Raw genomic sequence first — 21,820 nt, forward strand, 5'->3', positions numbered from 1 at the left:
ACCCCATATGCGTAACAAAAATTATTTTATTCTTATTGCAAATCTTACAAGTTAAATATAGTTAAACAATATAAATGGATGTACTATTGAGATTATTTTAATTAACATCACTTTTACACTTAAATTTAATGTTGATATAATAATACCTTAAATTTAAAACTAGTTAGTCGATAATTCGGTTTAAATTTAACTTAAGTAAAAAAAACCTTAATGTATTTATGAATTACTTGCTTCTAAATAATTTTATACTATTGAATAATTTTGGCTGGCACTTCGAAGCAAATAAATTCCTTTTCACTTGACTGCAAGGCCCAGCGAACTTGAACGGCTATCGTGGGATAGAAGTTGAGGATGGGGAAGGAATCTTTATACAAATACTTCGTGCCGGCTTTAAGAGGGCACTCTGCTTTCTCGTCACTTTCCGTGAACACTTTACTACATATGGAGTTACCGTCCACGCCGATGAAAGGCACATTCACTCCGAAGACGTTGGCTGACACTTTGTTCTTTATATCGTGGAAGTCGGTATCTAGAAAAAATAAATTAACCGTTCAATTATGATTTTAATTCCTCATTCTCAAAATTCTTTAGTGTTGCTATTAGAAAATTTTGTCTAATGATCGTCAAATTAAATAACTAACGAGACATAAGCATATGTTTTTGCCTGACTCACTTCTTTTTATTATAACTTTGATTTAATAATTATAACATAATTAAAAATAAATTCTGAGGTAATAGAATTTTATTTCAATTATTGTTTAAAGAATTTAGTATCGATTACGCAAGCTAAATTAACAATGCATGCTTGAAATGTACCATTATTCGTATTCCCTACCTACATATCCTTTGTTAACATTTATTTATTTTCGAAATAGGTTTTGAGTGACGTAAGATATTAAATCGACGAACAAATGAAATCATTTTGTCATTACGTATTATAGATTTATAAACTTATATCTTGATGGTGTCTCAACTTGAACCTTTGTTATATGGTTTTATTTATTCCAAAGGCATACCAATTCTGTGCATAATAACATTAAAAATCTAGTCACACATTCGGTCATTCATGTTAAACTTCTTACTTCTTAGTACAAACATAATCGACAATATACATGTGGACATTATTTTAGTACGGCTTTTAAACGTGGTTTCCATTGTTGAACATCCGTCCAAAAACATATCAAAATCTACGTTTTTTCAGAGAGAGTGAGAGTTACGCCAGTGAAAATCCACGGTATACAACCGTTTGTTTCTGAATCTGCAAATGTTACGTGCGGAACAAACGACGACGCAGTATCGGAACTTTCCTTCTAATACTACACGTTTTCATCGGACGTAAAACCTGTTAGCAGACACTTCCAGTTGTCTATACCATAATTTACCAGCGTAGATGCAGTAATTTGCCGACTACATAATTATATTGCAGATGTTTCGATACGTTTTATAGGAAGTTACACCTTATATACATTACCATTACAATTTATTATGCAAAGCAAACTTCGGCTCCATCTTTTGTTCACAATTGTAAAATTCATGGACGGACATCTGTAACTTCTCTATTAACGTTACTTCGCTGGATAACACTTTCGTGTCCTCTGATCAGAATGGGGTGAAAAGTTACCAAAGATAGTATTTACCTGGTGTAAACTCAATGGTGATAAACTGCTCCGTTCCCTTCTTTAGCTTGCACGGCAACTTTTTGCAGGGTCGAATTTCTACCATGCTTGCTATTACACGCTCAGGTCCTTCTGCAATTCAAATTTAAAGTTTTTAGTCTTCAAGCTCATGATTGTCGTCGGCGCAGGGGGTAAAGCACTAGAATTGTAATTTATAGGTTTGAACCGTGCCATATGTACATTTATTCGACCTGCACATTTATAAAGAAGTTCAAAGATGTATTTGAAGTGAACCAATCTGCATTGCGAGACCCTGGCCAACTTCTCGATGATGACATTACATAAGCTGACAATACACAAGTATATTAGATATATAGTTGACATATAAATATGAAGTAACTATTGGGTTGTCGAAAAGTACATTCCGATTTTTAAGGAAAATTGAAACGCAGCTCATATACATTTAATAAAGTATACAAATATACCATTCTGTTCCACAACCTCTCGATGTTTTCGGGAAAAAATTGTCTAAATGAGTTTTTATCTCAACCAAAGAGTTAAAATTTTAAATATCAAGGAAATTCAATTCAGACCAGAATTCACAAAAAAATTATGTGTAATGTAAACAAACAACTTTGCAACTTTTATACAATGACGTGTTATATTTATCCATATTATCCTTATATAAAATAAAAAAATAAATAAAAAACTTTACATTTTATGTTTACCACAAACAAGTCAGACTTGCTGTGATCTTTACCTTATTTACATTGGCACTTAATGACACAAGATATACATATAATAGTTTCTTACACCAATCTAGCTGTAGGGCGGGACGTCGACCGCGTGATATTTAAAAAAAACTATAGTTATTGCCTATATAATATCCCATTGTTATCTATCTTTCAGCTTTTCTAGTATAACGTGGTAAGAAACATTTATACGACCATCCACCCAGACTTTCACATCTTACTAATATTATAAATGCGAAAGTTTAGATGCAAGGGCGTTTGTAAGAAGGCATGTCCAAACCGGCTCATCGGATCTCGATTAAATAAGCCATAGTTGTAGAACATAGTCTGGAAGAACAAATAGGCTACTAATTAAGTCTTAATTCTGGCGGAGTAACGGGCGACAGCTAGTTTATAATAATTTTAGTAAAATGTCTTGTCTTAAAAATAAATTGATAAAGTGAGTAAAATCTACAACGTCGCAATATACTACATACATATATTTCAATAACGTAAGATGTCTTTTACGTGTGTTCGTTGGGTATGCAACTATATAGGCAGTTATCTTGCAGAAAATATTCCATCCGTGATTACTTTTGAGTTACGAAATGAAAACAAAACGTAAAAAAACTATTCTCAACCGCAATCATTGTCATTACAAGTAACTGAGTATGCCATTGTATTAGTTAAATGCTAATTATCTCGCAAAGAGAGCTGTGTCATTGAATCTCACGTATCGTAAAAATGTTAGAAAATTTCCTTTACAAAAGAAACCTGTTGATAAATAATATCAAAGTTGCTGATATTGAATGCAAATTACATCTTTTGTAACATTTTCTTATTTCAAATATGTAAATTGTTTCATGTTAAAACATACTGGATAAGATTCAATTTACATTCCTTTGTGTTGAACGTACTCGTATATTTAATATCCAGCAATTACATCAAGTTAGACTTAAGTTAATACTTAAAACGTTACGTACATCTCGTTAGATAACCGGTCGTCGCATGATTAAGCTGTTTCTAAATTGATAACAATTCCGGTCTGTCTCACTCAATTGAAGTATCGTGATGTAATTAAAGGATAACTCATAAGTGCTTCGTTACTAAATAACATTACAATATAACACTATTAATCTTACTAATACTATCAATGCAAAAGTTATGATGGATGTTTGTTTTTTTTATAAGAGAAGGAGGCAAACGAGCGGCGGAAACACCTAAGTGGTCAACGACGTCCATGGACATCCGCAATTAGAGGAACTGCAGATTTATTGTCGGCCTTAAAAGTTGTTAGAAGGTTTCTCCGGAACGACTTAAGGGATCTTGATGAAATTTGGCAAAGATGTAGAACCTAGTTTAAAGACATAAGCTACTAATTAAGTTGTTTTTTCAATTACGTGCGGACGGAGTCGCGTGCGACAGCTATTAATAAAGCCCTCTATGCACCTTAAGTTTTAACTGTACAGTCGAACTGTACAGTTAAAACTATGCAGTTATAGATGTGTTTTGTGGGCTTAATATTTACCAATTTAAGCTAAGTCAGTTAACTTTGCAATTTATAACAAGATGCGCCATCATATTGAACATTCAGATTTACACACATATGATCATGCCATTTTATTGAAGGAAATTCTTTATAGTTATTTTAAACGTGATGATTATTATCTATTTTATAAGTATACAAAGTAATAAATAAACATGTGATGTGTTATGTTCCTAGCTAACTTTACTTGTAGAATTATTTACCTACACAGTATACTTGACCTTAATGCCGTCATTGGTAAGTAAAAATGTGCATACATCTTTGCAGCTTGGTGACCTCGACCTGTTGGGTGAAACTGTTAGTCTTTAAAAATATAAAGTTTTAAGTTCCAAAAAATTTATGTTTTTTTTTTAGCAAAAGGTGGCAAACGGCCACTTGAATTGTCTAAAATACCGTTGTCCATAGGCATCTGCAGTTGCAGATTCGTTGCCTATACTAACTGCAATCGACATAAGTGTTAAAAGATGTAATGTGACCATAGCGTAACTATTATATTTGTATTTTACTTTAAGTCAACTCAGACACAGACACAGATTTACGAGCAGCAATGCGTAAAACTTGATTATTTCTATTTTTCCAAAAAAAGTTATTTATAACTAATTAACCTTTGTGACTAGATTGTTAATTAAGAATTTTAATAGTCTTCTTAATTCGACTCTATGTTTTTTATATAGTGTGAACTTGCAAATATTGCAAGTAAACTTTATTATTTAACTAATTTATGTGTTAAATTATATTAAACACAAAACTGAAAAAACTCAAACTATACTTATGTCGGAGGAGGATAGGAGACAAGCAAAAAATTATTTATTAAATTTATCTAAATTTGCGTTTAAATAAATGAGTTAGGTTTAACTAGTTTAAATTTTTCATTGTTTCTGACTGGAATGTTCCTTTATAAAGTCTTACAAAAAAGACTATTATGCATATTTTTATTCATTTTTACCTATTTTTTCCCCAAAATGATTTATAATGATTTAAATAAAAAAAAGCTTTTCCGTATTAGATTTTCATAATATTTTAAATAACTAACTGTAATTATTACATTATAAAGAATGTATATATAATAGATGATATAGAATATTATATATAATTTTCTTATTTAATTCTTGTATATTATATTACAAAGAAACCAAAATAGCTAGAAATAAACATATGTCCTAATTTCATTCCAATGTCAAGATAGAACACGTTGGTGGTAATTGTTTCCCGGATAATCCAGTAAGTAGGTCTATTAAGATTTTATAATATAAACCAGATCTCGCCCATGACTCCGTCTGCGCGGAATTAAAATTAAAACTTCGTCTTTGTCATGTCCTTTGAGTAATGGTAATAACTACAAACTAATAATTACATATGATTCTGTTACTATAATTATCTTAGTTTCTTATTGCTGTAGATATTATATATATATATATATATGATGAATATAAAAACCAGAAACCTCTTAGTTTTGTGTTTTTTTATTAATCATTTTAAACTACAACAATGTAATTATCTGATAAGTCATATTAGTACAATGAAATTAATGTAGTTTTTCCTTATTCATTTGTGAATTACAGTTTTTACGATTTAAACTATAATTATATGATAATTCATGTGCATACAATAAATTTATTTTAGTTTTTATGTATTATATTTAAATTAAATCCATGTTTATTTCTAATATTTATATAATTTAAATTATTATAAATTAAAATAATATAGTGCCTTCTTATTCATGTCATAGGATTAATTACGTTTTTCATTGTTGACAACTTAATGATTCTTTTTAAAGTAGCCTAACCTAACTTCACTTTTATGGTACGAAGGTTAGGTTAGAGCAATTTCTGCTTATCCCACAAGATAATACGCGATATCTATATCTATAAAAGAAAGTCGTGTTAGTTACACTATTTGTAACTCAAGAACGGCTGAATCGATTTGACTGAAAATTATTTATTTATTTATTTATGCTTTAGCACTTTTATAAGTACAAGGAGGACTTAATGCCTAAAGGCATTCTCTACCAGTCATCCGGTATATGAGAGGAAAGTATAATTATGTGCAGGGCAGATATGAATTGAAGATACTATTTTACTAATACAATATTATGTAATACAGTAACATATTAGAAATAAATAGGTATAAATAAAATATTGTATATAATATTAATAAAACATTGTACATGTAGAAGAAAAAGAATAAGATAAATAAAAGCTCTAGATTAATAAGTACAATAATAAGCGATAACAGCGAGAAGGCTACTTATGAATGGAGTCTCATAACATAATGATGCCGAATCAGGCGCTTGAAAATAATTTTGGAGGAGGCTCTTTTAATGTTAGGTGAAAGATCGTTCCACAGTCTAACAGCTGTCACAGAGAAGGATTTATCCAAGAAGGACGAGTGATGAATAGGCGCGGATAGTGAGAGATTATCAGAGGACCGAAGAGAAAGCTCGTGATTTTCACACAGAAATTTGAAGAAGTCTTTTAAATAAGTGGGGTAATTTGTATCATTTAATACTGAGTAAAGAGTGCAGAGAATACGAACGTTCCTACGTTCTCTGATGGGCAGCCATTTTAGTTTGGATCGGAAATCCGACACATGATCGAACTTGCGAAGACCATAAATATATCGTATGCAGTTATTAAGTAGTCTATCCAGCTTATTCAGTAAGTCGGTATTTAGATCAATAAAACAAACGTCGGCATAATCAATAATGGGAAGAAGAAGGGAATTTACTAAAGTAAGCTTTGTTTTGACGGGGAGGAAGTGTTTAAATCGGATGATAGAATGGAGAGATGCATAGAATTTGCGACAAATTTCTTTGACATGGGCTGACCATCGCAGCTCGGAGTCAATAATGACACCCAGATCCTTGACTGTGCTCGTAAACGGGATGACACAACCGTTGAGTGAAAGGGACGGGATGTCATCAGTAATGATTTTAGTTAACTGGCGGGAACTACCTATAATGATTGCTTGGCATTTGTGTGGGTTAATTACGATGCCGTATGCTTCAGACCACTTTTGGAGACGAGACAGATCATTATTCAGTGATAATATAGCAGAATTTAGGTCATTGACTGATGCAGCACTATATAATTGCAGGTCATCAGCATACATGTGGTAATTACTTTTGAGATGAGGGGAAAGCAGATTTATAAAGAGAGAAAAAAGGAGAGGGGACAGTAATCCGCCCTGGGGGACGCCCGTGTCCACTTCAAGCCAGTCGGATATAGTCTGACCACATCGAACAGCTTGACTGCGACCACGCAGATATGAACTGAACCAGTCAATGGAGAAGGGAGAGAAATACAGTTGGCTTAAAAGAGCTAGAAGGAGATCGTGGTCGACAGCATTGAAGGCGTTACTGAAATCAACAAGGACAAGCACTGTTATCATTTTAAGTTCCATGTTGGAACGAATATCCTCAGTAATTTTTAATAAAGCTGTTGTAGTACTGTGACCTTTGCGGAAACCGGACTGCAAGGGATTAAACACTTTGGCATTAGTGAGGAAGTCATTGATTTGAGTGAGGGCAACTGATTCTATGATTTTGGAAAGAAAAGGCAGAATTGATATAGGCCTGTACTCGCTAGGTAGAATGGGGTTAGGTGTTTTAGGGAGTGGTATCACATGGGCTTTACGCCATAGTGCTGGAAAGGTACTAGACGTGAGGGAGAAATTTACAATATGTGTGATAATAGGTAGTACTTGGTCAATAATGTGCATCAACATGACCCGTCCAATGTCGTCGCATCCCACAGCTTTGGTTTTTAGGGAGTTAAATACTTTTCTGATACAGTCTTCACTAGCTGGCGCAAAATAGAAAGGAGTCGAAATAGAAGGGGTTTGTATAGATTTAATTTCATTGAGGGTGTCGGATTTCATTGATGGGGAAATTTTAGAAATGTTAGTGAAGTGGGAATTTAAGGTATTGCAATCAATATTAATTTTACTATCCGTAGGCAATTGCTGACCTACTCCGAGAGACCTCAAAAATTTCCACAAAGCAGCGGGAGATGAAGTTTCAATCTGCTGGTTAATGTATCGACGTTTAGCGTTACGAATAAGCTTATTGCAAAGATTACGGATAACTTTATACGAAGACCAGTTCAGTTCGTTCCTTTCGCGTTTGAATATGCGGAAAGCCCGATCTCTTTTCTTCATCACGTTACGTATGGTTTCATTAAACCATGGTGACGGTGGGTGCTTCAATTTGACAGTATGAACTGGCGCATGTTTATCATAAAGTTGAATGATCAATTTGTTAAATTCTCCGACTTTGTCATCGACAGAGGCAGCCGCTTCGACCGCGCTCCAATCAATTTTTTGGGCATCACAGTGCAACAGATCGATATTCAACCGAGCAAAGTTGCGTTTCTCTAAGACTAAGGGTTTATGTTTAGAAGATTTTAATTTAAATGAGCAAAAGATGAGGTCGTGATGTGAGAAAGCAGGTGCAGAAAACTGGCCGTAATGGGCAACTAAATCGGTATGCGAGGTTAAAAGAAGGTCGAGAAGAGTGTCTGTGGCACTAGAGTGGTGCGTGGCAGTTAGTTTTAAAATATCCAAATTAGCTGATTCAATTATATCTTTTAGTTTTGAAGAACGAATATTCTCGTTGAGAAGGCACGTATTAAAATCCCCCATAACCAAAAGGTGCGTATAAGTTCCCATGAGGGATTCAAAAATGTTTTCTAACTCTGAGAAATAATCGACATTAGGTGGGCAGTAGATAACACCTAATATAAGTTTAACATCGGAGTCGATCTCGAGAAAAAGGTATTCAGCATTTGCATGGTAGGCGGAAGCTGACTGCAGGATTATTTTATATGCATATTTACTTTTAATATAAATTGCTACTCCACCACCTCTTTTATTTGTCCGGTCGTTCCTCACCAGAGTAAAGCCGGGGATAGAAACCGAAGTTGACGGGATAGACGGCTTGAGCCAGCTTTCAGAGACAAGAATGGCATCAATGTGGGACGATTCAAATGATTCGTGAAGGTCTGCAATGTGTGATGGAATACTTTGTGCATTGATGTGGCAGACGTTAAAGTGTCTTGGGAATAACTTAAACGTATTATTGAGATTCTCGCCTAAAGAAAATAATTTATCGTCCGAAGTACTGGAGTCGGAGTTAATCAAATCAACGGAACTTAATAAATCTTCATCACTATTACTCATTCTTTAAGTTTAACGGTTTTGTAGACTAAAAAAACAGTAAGGCGGCTATTATAAATAACAAAATTAAGGGCCTATCCTAATAAACAAAATAAGAGTATATATTAAGAAAAAATAAAATAAAATAGGAACAATGGCTAAAAAAAATAAAAAAAAAAAAATAAAAAATATATATATATATATATATAAATACACTTCAAAACGATCTGCTTCAACTTATCTTAATATGCTCTTTAGGGGATTACTCTCTGTTAGTCGGATGTAACGCTGGTAGAGAATTAACAAAAATAATGAAAAAAAAAAAAAAAAAAAAAATATTACAGTGACAAAGCAAAACAAAACAAGCAAAAAGAAGGAAAATATACAAAAGCTGTACAATTAAGAGTTCTAGTTATTTCACCTACCGGTGATTAGATGCGTGTCAAGCAATACATTAATTAACAAGCCAGAAAGTAAGAGTATTCGGAAACAGCAATGAAATGGCATCGAAAGCAAAAGCAAGCGATGGAGACCAAATGAAATTTCCAATACTACACTACTTAAAATATTGTGTTGATACTACAGTGATACAACAAAAAACAAAAAAAAAAAAAAAAATGGCATCGATGATAAAAGCAACCATGATGAACAGGAACAATATTAAACACTACGCTACTTAAAACAATAGATTTACACTACAGTTATAACTAAAACAAAAAACAATAATACTAATAATAATACGTGTGAATTAAAAAGGAACAGAAAAAAAAACATACCGTGTGTTTACAATATATGTTGATCTGTGTTCTTTACTCTGTGTAGAACATTGGCGTAGATGACATCGGCATCTTAAGCTGTCAATGTCATGTCAAACATTTTGAAATAGATACGTCAAAGTGGCGAATAAAATTTGTAAACAAACATTATTAAAGAAGGTATTCGCAAATAGTACTCACTATATGATAAATGTTTAATTAAAAACCTCAAGACTGAGGATAGTAATCGCGCTATATCGACGAACACAGTACAGCCACATCATCTACTTCTTGCCGGAGGCACCTGTGCCCGCAGCCCTCTTACTCTTCGATGCTGCACGGGACTCCCTAGTTGTTGCTGGCGCCTTATTGACTGTCTCGCCAGACTTAGAAGTGGATGCCTTGTTGAGTTTTTCAAATTCACTCATGGTGTTGATGCGGTGACGCATGCCATCAATGATTACGAACACTGATCCATTGTTCGTCCAACACTTGGAGATGCCAAACTTCTGCCTAGCTGCCATGAAGGTGTCATGTCGGTGTTTGGTCAGAAACTCCGACAGGGTTATACCCGTGCCCTTGAGCGCAGATTTCATCTTCCATATGGACGTTCTGCGCTCATGGTTAGCTATCTTGAACAATATTGTACGAGGCCGGTCCGAAGTTAGCTGGCCCATTCTGTGGCATTGCTTAATATCAGCAGCAGAAAAATTCTCCAGCTTCATTTTAGTCGCAATAGTATGAACCACTACTGAGACAGTATCTTCCGATGTGGTCTCGGGCACCCCATGGAGTAACAAGATTTTGCGTCGACTCTGTGACTCCAGATTATCTGCTTGAGAGGAGAGGAGTGCCACTTGTTCTTGAAGTGACTTCAGTGCGGACATAATGAAAGTGCGGAAAGTTGTAAACTCTGCTGACAGACTTGTGATGGTAGCTGCAGGCACAGCACTTGCAGCTGCCAACTCACCTTGATAAATATCCATGCGCTGAGTAAACATTTGTTGGAGATTGGATAGTGATTCTTGAATGGCGTCCATTTTGAATAAGTGCTTGTCACTAGTTAAGAATGTAGTTTATAGTGAAATATGTAAAATACTGGAGAAAAATTAAGGAAAACGCTCACCGGCAGGTACAGTGCTTTACTTGTTGATTTGCTTCATTAATTATGTACAAATTATACTTTATTTAATTGTTTGCAAGTTATTAAAATTAAGAGCTAAAAATATGTGTACTTCAATCTACCCTCCGTCCGTCTTTTTTTTTTTTTTTTTTTTTTTTTTTTTTTTTTTTTTTTTTTTTTAATAAAAATTTTAAAAAATTAGTGGGCAGGTAGATTAGAACCAGGAAACGGACATAGGATAATTTTTACCCCGTTTTCTATTTTTTATTCCGCGCGGACGGAGTCGCGGGTAAAAGCTAGTAGGTACATAAAACACGATTATGAACTAGTGAGGACAGTAGTGTATACTGTATACATTATATGTTATCCTAAGAAACTCTTGCGGTTCGGTTAAAAATAATGAATAAAGTTATACTCAATAGGAAACAAAATTTTAATCGTTGAATAATAATAAAAATATAAATTCGTGTTGTATACATAAAGATTTACGACGTTATTTTTATTTTGTTAAAACTAATGCACGTGGCAAACGAATATTTCAATAAATATTTTAAACGGTTACACATCCATTTCCTAAATTATCCAGAAAAATCAGAAGATAGAAAACTGGTAACTTTTACAATTAGTGACGTACATGGAATAAGAGGTGTGTGTTTCAAGATATTAATTTATAATTACCATTTACTTTTACAAGGTACGTGAACCGCTTTTCTACAAGTACTAGCTACTACAGAGAATGCATTCGCGAATGAACTTAAGCGGGTCTTGAGGAGTTTGAACTCTGCGTATTTTGCATACTTTCTTGTACATACTTGCATACAAAGTACAAAAATGCTGTACAACAATTACACTTATTCGACAGCAAGTTAATCCAATCTTTTTTATACAGCAAAGAACTGGGATTGAAATTAGGTGACAGAACAAAGCAGTTAATGTTTCGTTATTTAGTACCTAATAAATTTTACCTTGTGCCATGAAAAGTAATAATCATTATTGATATTAAAATAGGCATTTATTCAGCATACAATCACTACTATTTGAGGTACATAAATTTTACAAGGTTAATCTTAACATATAAAAAGCAATCTATAAATAGAGACTGGATATATTTTCAACAGTTCAAATCATTCGGTTTTAAACTAGATACAGAAAAAAGTGCGCTATATAAGCAGTATTTATGTTATAAATATGCTTCCCACATGTTGGAATAAGTATTATTTTATTTACTGGAATGTTTAAACGAAGAATTTTTTTTCTATTTTTCGATGGAAAATTTTTGTGATGGACAAAGTTTGTTTTCGTTTTATTTAATTAAAATATGACATTTTAAACATTAACAATAATAAAGATAAAAACAAGATATATAATCTGTAAGAGAAGTCACACATACGCACCGCACTTTATTATTTGTTACTTAAGAAACATAAAAATTCATTCATTGAATTCATTAGTGAATATTAATAATGCTGAGACTTTTGCAACTGATGATAAGTTTATCATTTACTTACTTAAAAAAATAAAATTAGCTCGTTTTTTAAATCTCGCTGGATAAATAAAATGAATTTTTGGTTTAGTAAGTTTGTTTATAATAAATACCATCAAAAGTCAACAACCGCTTAGAAAAAAGTTACATAGGCGACTCATTCCTGCCTACATCTTTATTTTTATTGGGAAATCAAGAATTTATTATGGCATCCCCTTTGAATAGGAACAAGAAAACTCTTTTTACACAAATTTAATCTTGTTTTTTTTCTTCTCAGAAGTTAAGTGGCAATTAACTACTAAAGAAAAAAGTAAAAACTTGAATGCAGAGTCGACTCTCATTTTCAAAAGGGTTTACGTACAGCTGTTATAATGTAGAACTAGCCACGCAGCTTTTAGTAAGGGTCATTGCACCGTGTCTATCTTCTTATTTATTGGATTAAATAAATCCAACGTTAAATATTGTAACTAATTAAAATACTCTATATACAATAAGGTACTATATCTGGCAAGAGTAGGGAAGTACTCTACTGGTAAAACTCTTATGTTCATTCATTTTTTATTTTTTATTAGTAACTAGCTTTTACCCGCGACTCCGTCCGCGCGGAATAAAAAATAGAAAACGGGGTAAAAATTATCCTATGTCCGTTTCCTGGTTCTAAGCTACCTGCCCACCAATTTTCAGTAAAATCGATTCAGACGTTCTTGAGTTATAAATAGTGTAACTAACACGACTTTCTTTTATATATATAGATAATAACTGAAACTAGTTCTATATTGTTTTTTACATTTGACAGACTATTATTAATTAAGGTAACAACCTTATTATAATATATTATATATGATAGGTAAGTTATCATTTATCATCACGTTTACGACTTTTTAAGGCTCGGGATGAACGACGAATAACGATTAGTTGGAGGATGTAATAAGTCGGGCTATTGCCACCTCGGGCCAAATCAAGTCCAAAATAATTCTAATGTTATGTTAATCAATAGTAATAGCAATTTTCCTCTTTGCACTTAAAGTAAATAAAATATATTTTGTATACATTACCGACTAACCAATCAAAAACGTGAATAGCATTTGAGTATTTATTTAAATTATTATCTAAATTTGAGATCATAACATTATTGTAAGATTAAAAATAACGTAAGTAATCTATTGTATGTTTTCACAATACGCTATTAAGGTTTTTTGGTATAACATCACAATCAATTTATTAATGAGAATAGGGGTAGAAATATAAATATCAACATTACGAGCTATTGATTAGAGAGCCTTTAAATAAATTAAATTGTTATGATTATTGATGAGTACAAGTGTTATTTAACATAGCCAGATTATCGCTATCCACACATGAATCTTACTGTTTATATTTGCATCGAAAAAGAGATTACAAAATGTACATCTGATAATTTATGAGATATTTTGTTATTGCATATGAATGTCAGGGGTAGGCCTAGGAGATAGATGGATTGTATGAAAGGTGACATAATTAAAAAGTGAGTGACGACTGCGATGAAGGAAGATAGATCTATCTGGAAGTCGAACACCGTGCGCCGGCCCTAAATAAGTGCGATAAGGTCAAGGAAAATATTTTGTTATTTTAAATTAAACGTAAGCAAACGCAACGCATTACGTATATTTTGATTTGACTTAACTTTTTTTTATAAATATACACTTCACTGATATAGTTGCAGTTTAAAGCATTTAATTTTAATGTTTAAATAAATTTAATAAGCACATGTTAAATTTATCGATAAGTATTTGTTTTTTTCAGTATAGGTTTAATATTGCTCTAAGATCTCGCTTCTAAGGAAATAAACATTAGATAAAATAGCTGTTTACCTATGATCTTGATTTTTTTTACAAACACTACCTTAACCCTGACCAAGTATGTCTAGACATAGGAAGTTAGATAAATTCCTTACTACCTAGATTTTCTTGACACTTTTCTTAGAAATACTCACCTACAATTTCTAACTAAATCTTACTAATATTATAAATGCGAATGTTTAGATGGAAGTTGATGATGAATGGATGGATGGATGTTTGTTTGAAGGTATCTCCGGAACGTCTCAGCGGATCTTGATGAAATTTGGCACAGAAGTAGAACATAGTCTGAAACTATTTATTAAGTTTTTTTAATTCCCGCGCGGGTATAGTTGAGGGCGACAGCTAGTATCTTCTTAAACGACAATTAATGGAATGTGTTGTTACAAACATTTTGTATTATGCATTTTTATATAAAAAAAATAGGTTACGTTAACTATTGTAGATTGTCTTGGTTCGATTTTTTTTTATTTTTGCTTTTCTTATAAAAATAAACCAGGAAATAAACAATTTCACAACATTTGAACGTTTAAGGAAAAAACTGCGTTATCGCTCGTGACAAGTTAAAAAGTTAACTTATCTACTGTAACTAAGTACTGTCTTATGTAAACGTTTGTATAAAATTAACAAAGTAATGCAATATTTCTAAATCAGTTATATTTACGTAGTTCATTTAAGACGGTTGTAGAAAAACTTTTTTTAAAGTAATTTATTTATAATTGTTGACAAGCACAAGTTATAATTGTTGAACAGCATATTAGCAAATGTCGTATGAATTTACATAACTAAGATTCCGAACTTAATGAGACTCTTAGTGCTTGTAAGTATTTTAGTATAGCTAATTGTTGGTTTAAGCAAATATACAAATAAACACATGTACTAGAAATAAAAATAAAATTCCTTAAGATTTAAACAAATGTAATCGTACTGTCTATAAAATCCATCGACGCGCGGTGCCAAATGAAGTTGAAAGCAGGTTAAGGTGTTACGTAAAGCGTACTCACCGGAGCATTGCTGCACTTCTGTGGCGGTGGCAAAAGCCAGCGCGACGAACACGACCACACTCGACAGTATCATGGTGTTGAATGACAGCAGCGTCAGGAGGAATAATATTTTGTGTTCGCTTCTGCGTTGGACTGTCTGTCGCTTACGTTCTGGATCGAACGATGCTCTACTACTTATACTGGTTTAAAACATGTACACGTATTCTTCCGCACACATTCAACGAAATCTTTGTCACTTGTAGTTGATAGTCGTTTGTTATACCTTATTTATTGCATTACATTTTAAATTACATATTTAAAATCCTAGAATGGTCAAGTTGACGCTTTTATATTTTGGTATTTTCCGGTGTAAGTGTAGCTCTATAAGTTGTATGTCGGAGTGTGCCTACAAGTCTAATAAGAATTAAATACGAGTATTGTTTACTAAACTTGCATAAGTCCCTTCTGTTAGAAAATAGCAAGCTTTTTCTTGATTTTTGATTTCGGAATGTTGAATGAAAACCATTTTAGAATTACATTTTTATTTACATTTTATTAAATTATTAACTAGATTAAAAATGCTACGAAATAATACATGGATATTTCCCCACAAAAAATGCAATACCCAGATTTACACTATAATTTTTTACACATACAAATTTTTTACACTAACATGGTTGGGTTGTTACGTAAATATATGCACAAAATTAATTATTAATTTGAAAAATATAATAAAGATTATTTTTATACACTAATTGGTTGATGAGATCTGCTAAGTTTTTTACGAATATGTTATGTACGTGTTGCATTCCAATTATAATCAAAAAAATCATTAATATCCGTAGATAATATATTATATCTCGGTTCAATATTGATACTGCGAAAGTGCTTTTGTAATTGGGTTTGTGTTTGTACTAATACTGAATAGCACAAAACTAATCTATCTTCATCATTGTACACTCGCCACTGCAAGTAGCCGCGTCGATTCTGAAACGTAACGGCAATATTTTAACAGTGGTAGAGCCAATAACAACATCTGTTGCCGAATCGCGGCCGTAACCCGGGTGTTATATCTAAGGGGTGCCGGGTTACTGGGCCATCAGCCAATGGCCGTATACCTTTTAGGGGCGTCAGACTGTTTTTCGGGCACCCAATATGTTTAAAACAACCATGTGTCGAATGGCTGGCTTGATCGGTAAAATACCACCACCTCAAAGAAAATAGGCGTGATGTAGTGTATTTTGTGCTTTGTTTCTTAAGTACTGAAAGTCCAATTATCGTCCTCTTTCTTTTCTCTTGATAAGAAATAAGCTGAAGTTAGTATTTTGTATTTACCGCAGCTACATTAGTCGGTACTGTCATCACACTGGTGTACGACGTCACAGCATCTGACCTTACTGGGCAATGTACAGTGGCACACGGCTCTGAAATCAAAAAACAATTATTTAACAGACCTTCTATGAATTACATTAAAGATGTTGCTTGAAGTTACTGTTCTACTTTCAATCTGTATATAAGAGTAACATATATAAACGCACAATCCAAACTACTGTAGCTAGGGACTTGGAATTTTGGATGGAGATTTTTAAGCGCGTACTTAAAATAGGTTTTAACGTAATTTATCCTCTAAAGGTGTAATTTAGAATTTCCTCCACGCGGACGAAGTTGTGTGAAACGCTAGTCATATATAAAATTGTATTATAAATTGTTGATTTCTGATTTTAAATTATAACACATTAATTTAAAACCTATTTCAAATAGGAAGCTGTTTGAATTTCATCATTTATTGTTTTGAGGCGTCTGTTAGAAATAATGGCCTTGAAATGAAACTTCCTATTGAATGATATTTGCAATCTATAAAAACTAGAAACACGATATATTCTAAACCAGTTTAAAATTGATAGCTCATTAAAATACTAGCTGTCGCCCGCGACTCCGTCCACGTCGTTGTGTTATATGCTATTATACATCCGTGCCAAATTTCATCAAGATTCGTTGAGCCGTTCCAGAGATACCGTCTAACAAACATCCATCCATCCATCAACACTATCGCATTTATAATATTGTTTTTCCCACATGCTATCGGAAGCAGGCACCGAAACGTTATTTATTATTTTAATAGCTACTATATTATAAATAATTTATACAATATATTTTACCACAACAAAAATAATAAATTTTTTGTAGCTATTGATTTTTTCTTTTAAATTCTTAGATCATAATATATGGTCGCCGATAAAGTAAGCAACAAACTACACTACCAGCTAATATTAAATTCTTTGATGTCAGACATGACTTTCTTATAAGACATTTTAAGATATACCATACCTGGTGTAGCATTCGTTCTTAGAGTTATAAAGTTGATATTTAATAATACATCTTGATCCAGCTTACGCGACTCGAACTCTGGAACAAAGAATGTTATTATAAAGTGAATACGGAGGATGACAAAACGAACACAATTTTTCCACCGCTTAAAGAAGCATACACACTGAGGATCCCGAGTCTAAGTTAAGGTTAAGGGATAGGTATAGACTAACTACAGCGGATGAGTCCGCATTGCTGCACGAATAGTCTACTTAATAGTGCAACACTAGATACGAAAGGAGAATGTTTTTTTTATTCTATCTGTCTAATAATAGGTACACTGCTATCTGTAATATTCCTGCAATTTTTTTGGTCGCAGATTCTTATTGGTAGTAATCACTTAAGGACAGGTGACCCACTTGCTCGTATTCCACTGTAATCGATAAAAAAAATCACCAGAAACAAAATGCATCGTAACGGGAACATGATCGCCGAGAGTGATGTAGCAGGGCAGTCGTCTACCGCATCCATTTATATTCACATCGTGTAACTCGTACGCTGACCCTGTTGATTAGGTATTTTATTTTAATTATCCGCACCGGTCAAAAGTCATTTTGATGACGCCAATTATACAATTACAATCTTATCGACAATTAGAAATATTTTGTTGGAGGTGTGTAATCTTCTGAAAGTATAATTAATATAATGATATCAATTGATAAATGACAAAATAGATTTATTAATCTCATAATCCCACTCCTGATCCTAATCCTGAATTTTACTTTCTACCTAGTAATTTGACATTTATTATCAGAATTCTGTTTTTAAATTGAGACTCAGAAACCTCATTACCTCCTCGTTTCCCTCTTCCGAACTACGCTTCATCTTAGATTACGTTGGATGGAAAATAGAAATTAGTGTTGAAATATCTATTGGTTATTTTTAAGAAGTAAAGAAAAGTACATTAAATTGACCTATTTTGAATAGACAATTTCTACTGATATCACTTTATGAATAACCTAGATTTCTACATTTAACCGTATTGTAATGATAATATTTATATACGAGTATAATAAAAAGGTTATAAAAAATAATCCACTTTGAGTGCTAATCCTATAATCACGTTTGTGCACTACTGTAAGTAACCAGTTTACAAATTAAAAATAGCATGATAAAGATATTTAAATTAGAAATAATAGATAATATCAAGAGTGTATTGCTTTGTTCATTATGAATCTAAAATTATATATCTACATATCTCGTTACATTAGATAATTATAATAAAAATATAAAAATATGAATAAAATATACTTATTTTATTTATATATGTACCCTTATGATTTTATATGATAATTTAATCAAAGGATAAAAATTAAAAAGACTTTTTTCTAGAGTTTCCGAATAAGAAATATGATCAGCAAATTGTTTCAAATTGTCCTTTACAATATTAAAGCGAATCCCTGGCACTTTGTCTCCTACGATTTTGATAAAAAGTCTCAAAGGTCTGTCTTATAACTTTACTGTATGATGTTGACATTAGTACGAATGTATGCAATTTTTAAGCGTATAGGTAACATTTTAATATGCTAATATTCCGATAACAGAAAGAAATAGGTGCTTTACATCTTAGTCATGTCCATCAATAATAATAATGAATACATACATACTATAACTGCCTTCCTACCGAAGACATTCCGTTTGGAATTCTAATGTATATCTTTTGTTTATAGCCATTATTGTGCTGGAATTTGTTTTGGTAAGTCAAGCAGGAAACCATTAAATTGACCGGAGATATATTTTTCTCAAATATGAGCAATTGTTTATTCAAGTAGCCAACTTTAAAGGAAATAATATTCACGTTAAGTTAGCTTGAAGTACTTAGGTTATAATTCTTATTATTATAGGTATTTATTGTTATTTGGTAGCATTAAATTTATGCTCCTTGACTAATGTACATAGCATATTGCCAAATTATCAGTTGATACCTTTTATATGCTATTGGACTCCGAATTATGAAGGATCTGGAGGTAGTTATATCATTTTTTTAGACCTAGTTTGTAGTGAACTAAAGCAACAACAAAATCCATACCTACTTTGAATTAAAAAAACATGTGATTTTATTTGTTACTAGCTTTTGACCATGACTTCATCCTTGCGGAATTAAAAAAAACGTAATAAGCAGCCATCCAGACTATGTCTCATGTCTATGCCAAATTTAATCGAGATCCCAATTTTCTATTTTTTTCTTAGATTATTATAAGAACCTTTTTGTGAAAATAACATAATCAACCTGCCTTTGTCCCTACATCCCCAAGCCGTCATACAATAACAAACATAAAAAAGTGAAATTGGTCCAGCCGCGTGATGCGACGACCCAAGGAAATAGGGTTATATAAATGTGCGTGTGTGTATGTATTATTAACTCCATAAACATCATATGAAATTGATAATAAACAAACAAATTCAAACTTGTTCTGTATAGGAAGTGGTATTTGTAATAAATGGTTCAAAGATTATTTCCGGTGGCGACGCAGACAAGTTAGTATTTATTTAGGTCCAAACAACTTACCGCAGTCCTCGAATATCACGGACGCTGTGACGGCAACAAAGAAATATAGCAAAAATAATAAAAACATTTTTATTCGTTTACAACCAACAATAAAGTCCAAAATAATAGTGGGTTTTTAACAAAGAGGCGCAAAAGGTAGCGATCGCGTATCGACTCAGATATCATTATGAATAATGAAGGCAAGTAATTATGATTGCATTTATTTGATTGTTATGTGATTAACAGTTCAGCTTATCTTGATATTAATGAATTACAAATCAATTTACTTTCACGTATCAAGAACAAAACATTGCATACAGATACTAAGTAATATAACTTTGTTGCGCAACAAATCCACTTGATAACATCCTGTAGAAATGTCGAATGCGCTAATATCATGAAATATCAATAAGTATATTGAGGTTGTCTAAATTATAAAATAATAATAACGAAAAGTCATTGTGACTAGCAAAAGTTTGACCTTGGTGTAAGGGCGACATACTTAAATATAAAACTTAGATTACCCAACCTCAAATGCTGCTGTTAATAAAAATAATTTCTCTATAACCAGTTATAAGATATTTGAAGCGGCTATTTCGGTACATCAGCCAGTAACAGGGTTTATTCTTTATTCGATCGGAAAAGTATTGTAACCTAACTCGAGCGTGAGGATGTTTATCTGTGTTGGCTGGAGATGGAAGTAATCAGTACCGAATTATGTATCTACTTTCACCGCTTAGATTCCAACGATTATTTATATTTATAATACGATAAGATTTTACAACATCTCATTCAATGGAATTAATTATCATTTTACAAAGTAGATCCGAGGTATCTGCGTATACTGGGTCTCAGGCGTGAATAATGTTGTTGTTGTTATTTGATAAGGTTTTATCGAAACTAAAATCATATCCGTTGCCGAAATCAGTAATTAAAATACGGGGAACCGATTAACTTTAGATTTTTGTTATGGGAAATACTAAAAATAAAATAGTCTCGGCTGGGAACTGAATATACGTACGTTACAACAAAGCATCTTTGATTATTGATATTTTTTTAACATATTGCTTGAAAACTTTGCTATCTGGTAGACTACATGCTTTTGCATTAACAGAAGAGTTTTTCCAATAACTCATCTCATATAATTATGTAAGTTTGCTGCCCTCGATATCGTTGTGGTCAGCTAAATTATACGTCCCCATCGAGGGGCTCAGAGAGTCTACCCAATTTAGTGGTGAATAGTCCATAGTCAACCATACTTGCCCAGTGGTTGGATGACTTCACAGATAACTTTGAATTTTTTCGCCGATATGTGCACGTTGCATCAAGATCTTTTCCATCACCGTAAGTCCGTCGAATAAATGTACATAGGAATTTCTAAAATAAAAAAAACATATTGGTATATGACGGTGATCGAACCATTTAACATTACGACGTTTTACATTACGGTCCGGTCTGGTCAAGCGCTTAAGAACTGCGCCATCGATTTTATATACTTTACCCTAAACTCCGACCGATTAAATTTTCTTTATCTTCAATAAGAAAAGCACTTATAGCCACGGTTTACTTGTAGAAATTAGTATAAACTAGCTTTTACCCGCGACTCCGTCCGCGCGGGATAAAAAATAGAAAACGGGGTAAAAATTATCCTATGTCCTTTTCCTGGTTCTCAGCTACCTGCCCACCAATTTTCACTCAAATCGATTCAGCCGTTCTTGAGTTATAAATGGTGTAACTAA

General features: G+C 32.7%; 2 protein-coding genes across 2 annotated transcripts; both read right to left on the reverse strand.

Moving 5' to 3' along the window:
• Positions 1 to 201: 201 nt before the first annotated feature.
• On the reverse strand, positions 202 to 15,404 carry LOC106721706 (ecdysteroid-regulated 16 kDa protein). The gene is made up of 3 exons (XM_014516742.2): positions 15,248 to 15,404; positions 1,638 to 1,748; positions 202 to 529 (listed from the first exon to the last, which is right to left on the reverse strand). Exons 1-3 carry the CDS (start codon positions 15,318 to 15,320, stop codon positions 249 to 251), a joined length of 465 nt encoding a protein of 154 aa, XP_014372228.2. The 5' UTR covers positions 15,321 to 15,404; the 3' UTR covers positions 202 to 248.
• A 614-nt stretch (positions 15,405 to 16,018) lies between these two features.
• Positions 16,019 to 20,276, reverse strand: LOC106721533. The gene is made up of 5 exons (XM_045681993.1): positions 20,103 to 20,276; positions 17,990 to 18,097; positions 17,555 to 17,632; positions 16,562 to 16,650; positions 16,019 to 16,213 (listed from the first exon to the last, which is right to left on the reverse strand). Exons 1-5 carry the CDS (start codon positions 20,167 to 20,169, stop codon positions 16,019 to 16,021), a joined length of 537 nt encoding a protein of 178 aa, XP_045537949.1. The 5' UTR covers positions 20,170 to 20,276.
• Between the last annotated feature and the right edge of the window lie 1,544 nt (positions 20,277 to 21,820).

The sequence above is a fragment of the Papilio machaon genome, chromosome 17, assembly GCF_912999745.1.
Source record: "Papilio machaon chromosome 17, ilPapMach1.1, whole genome shotgun sequence".
NCBI lineage: Eukaryota > Metazoa > Arthropoda > Insecta > Lepidoptera > Papilionidae > Papilio > Papilio machaon.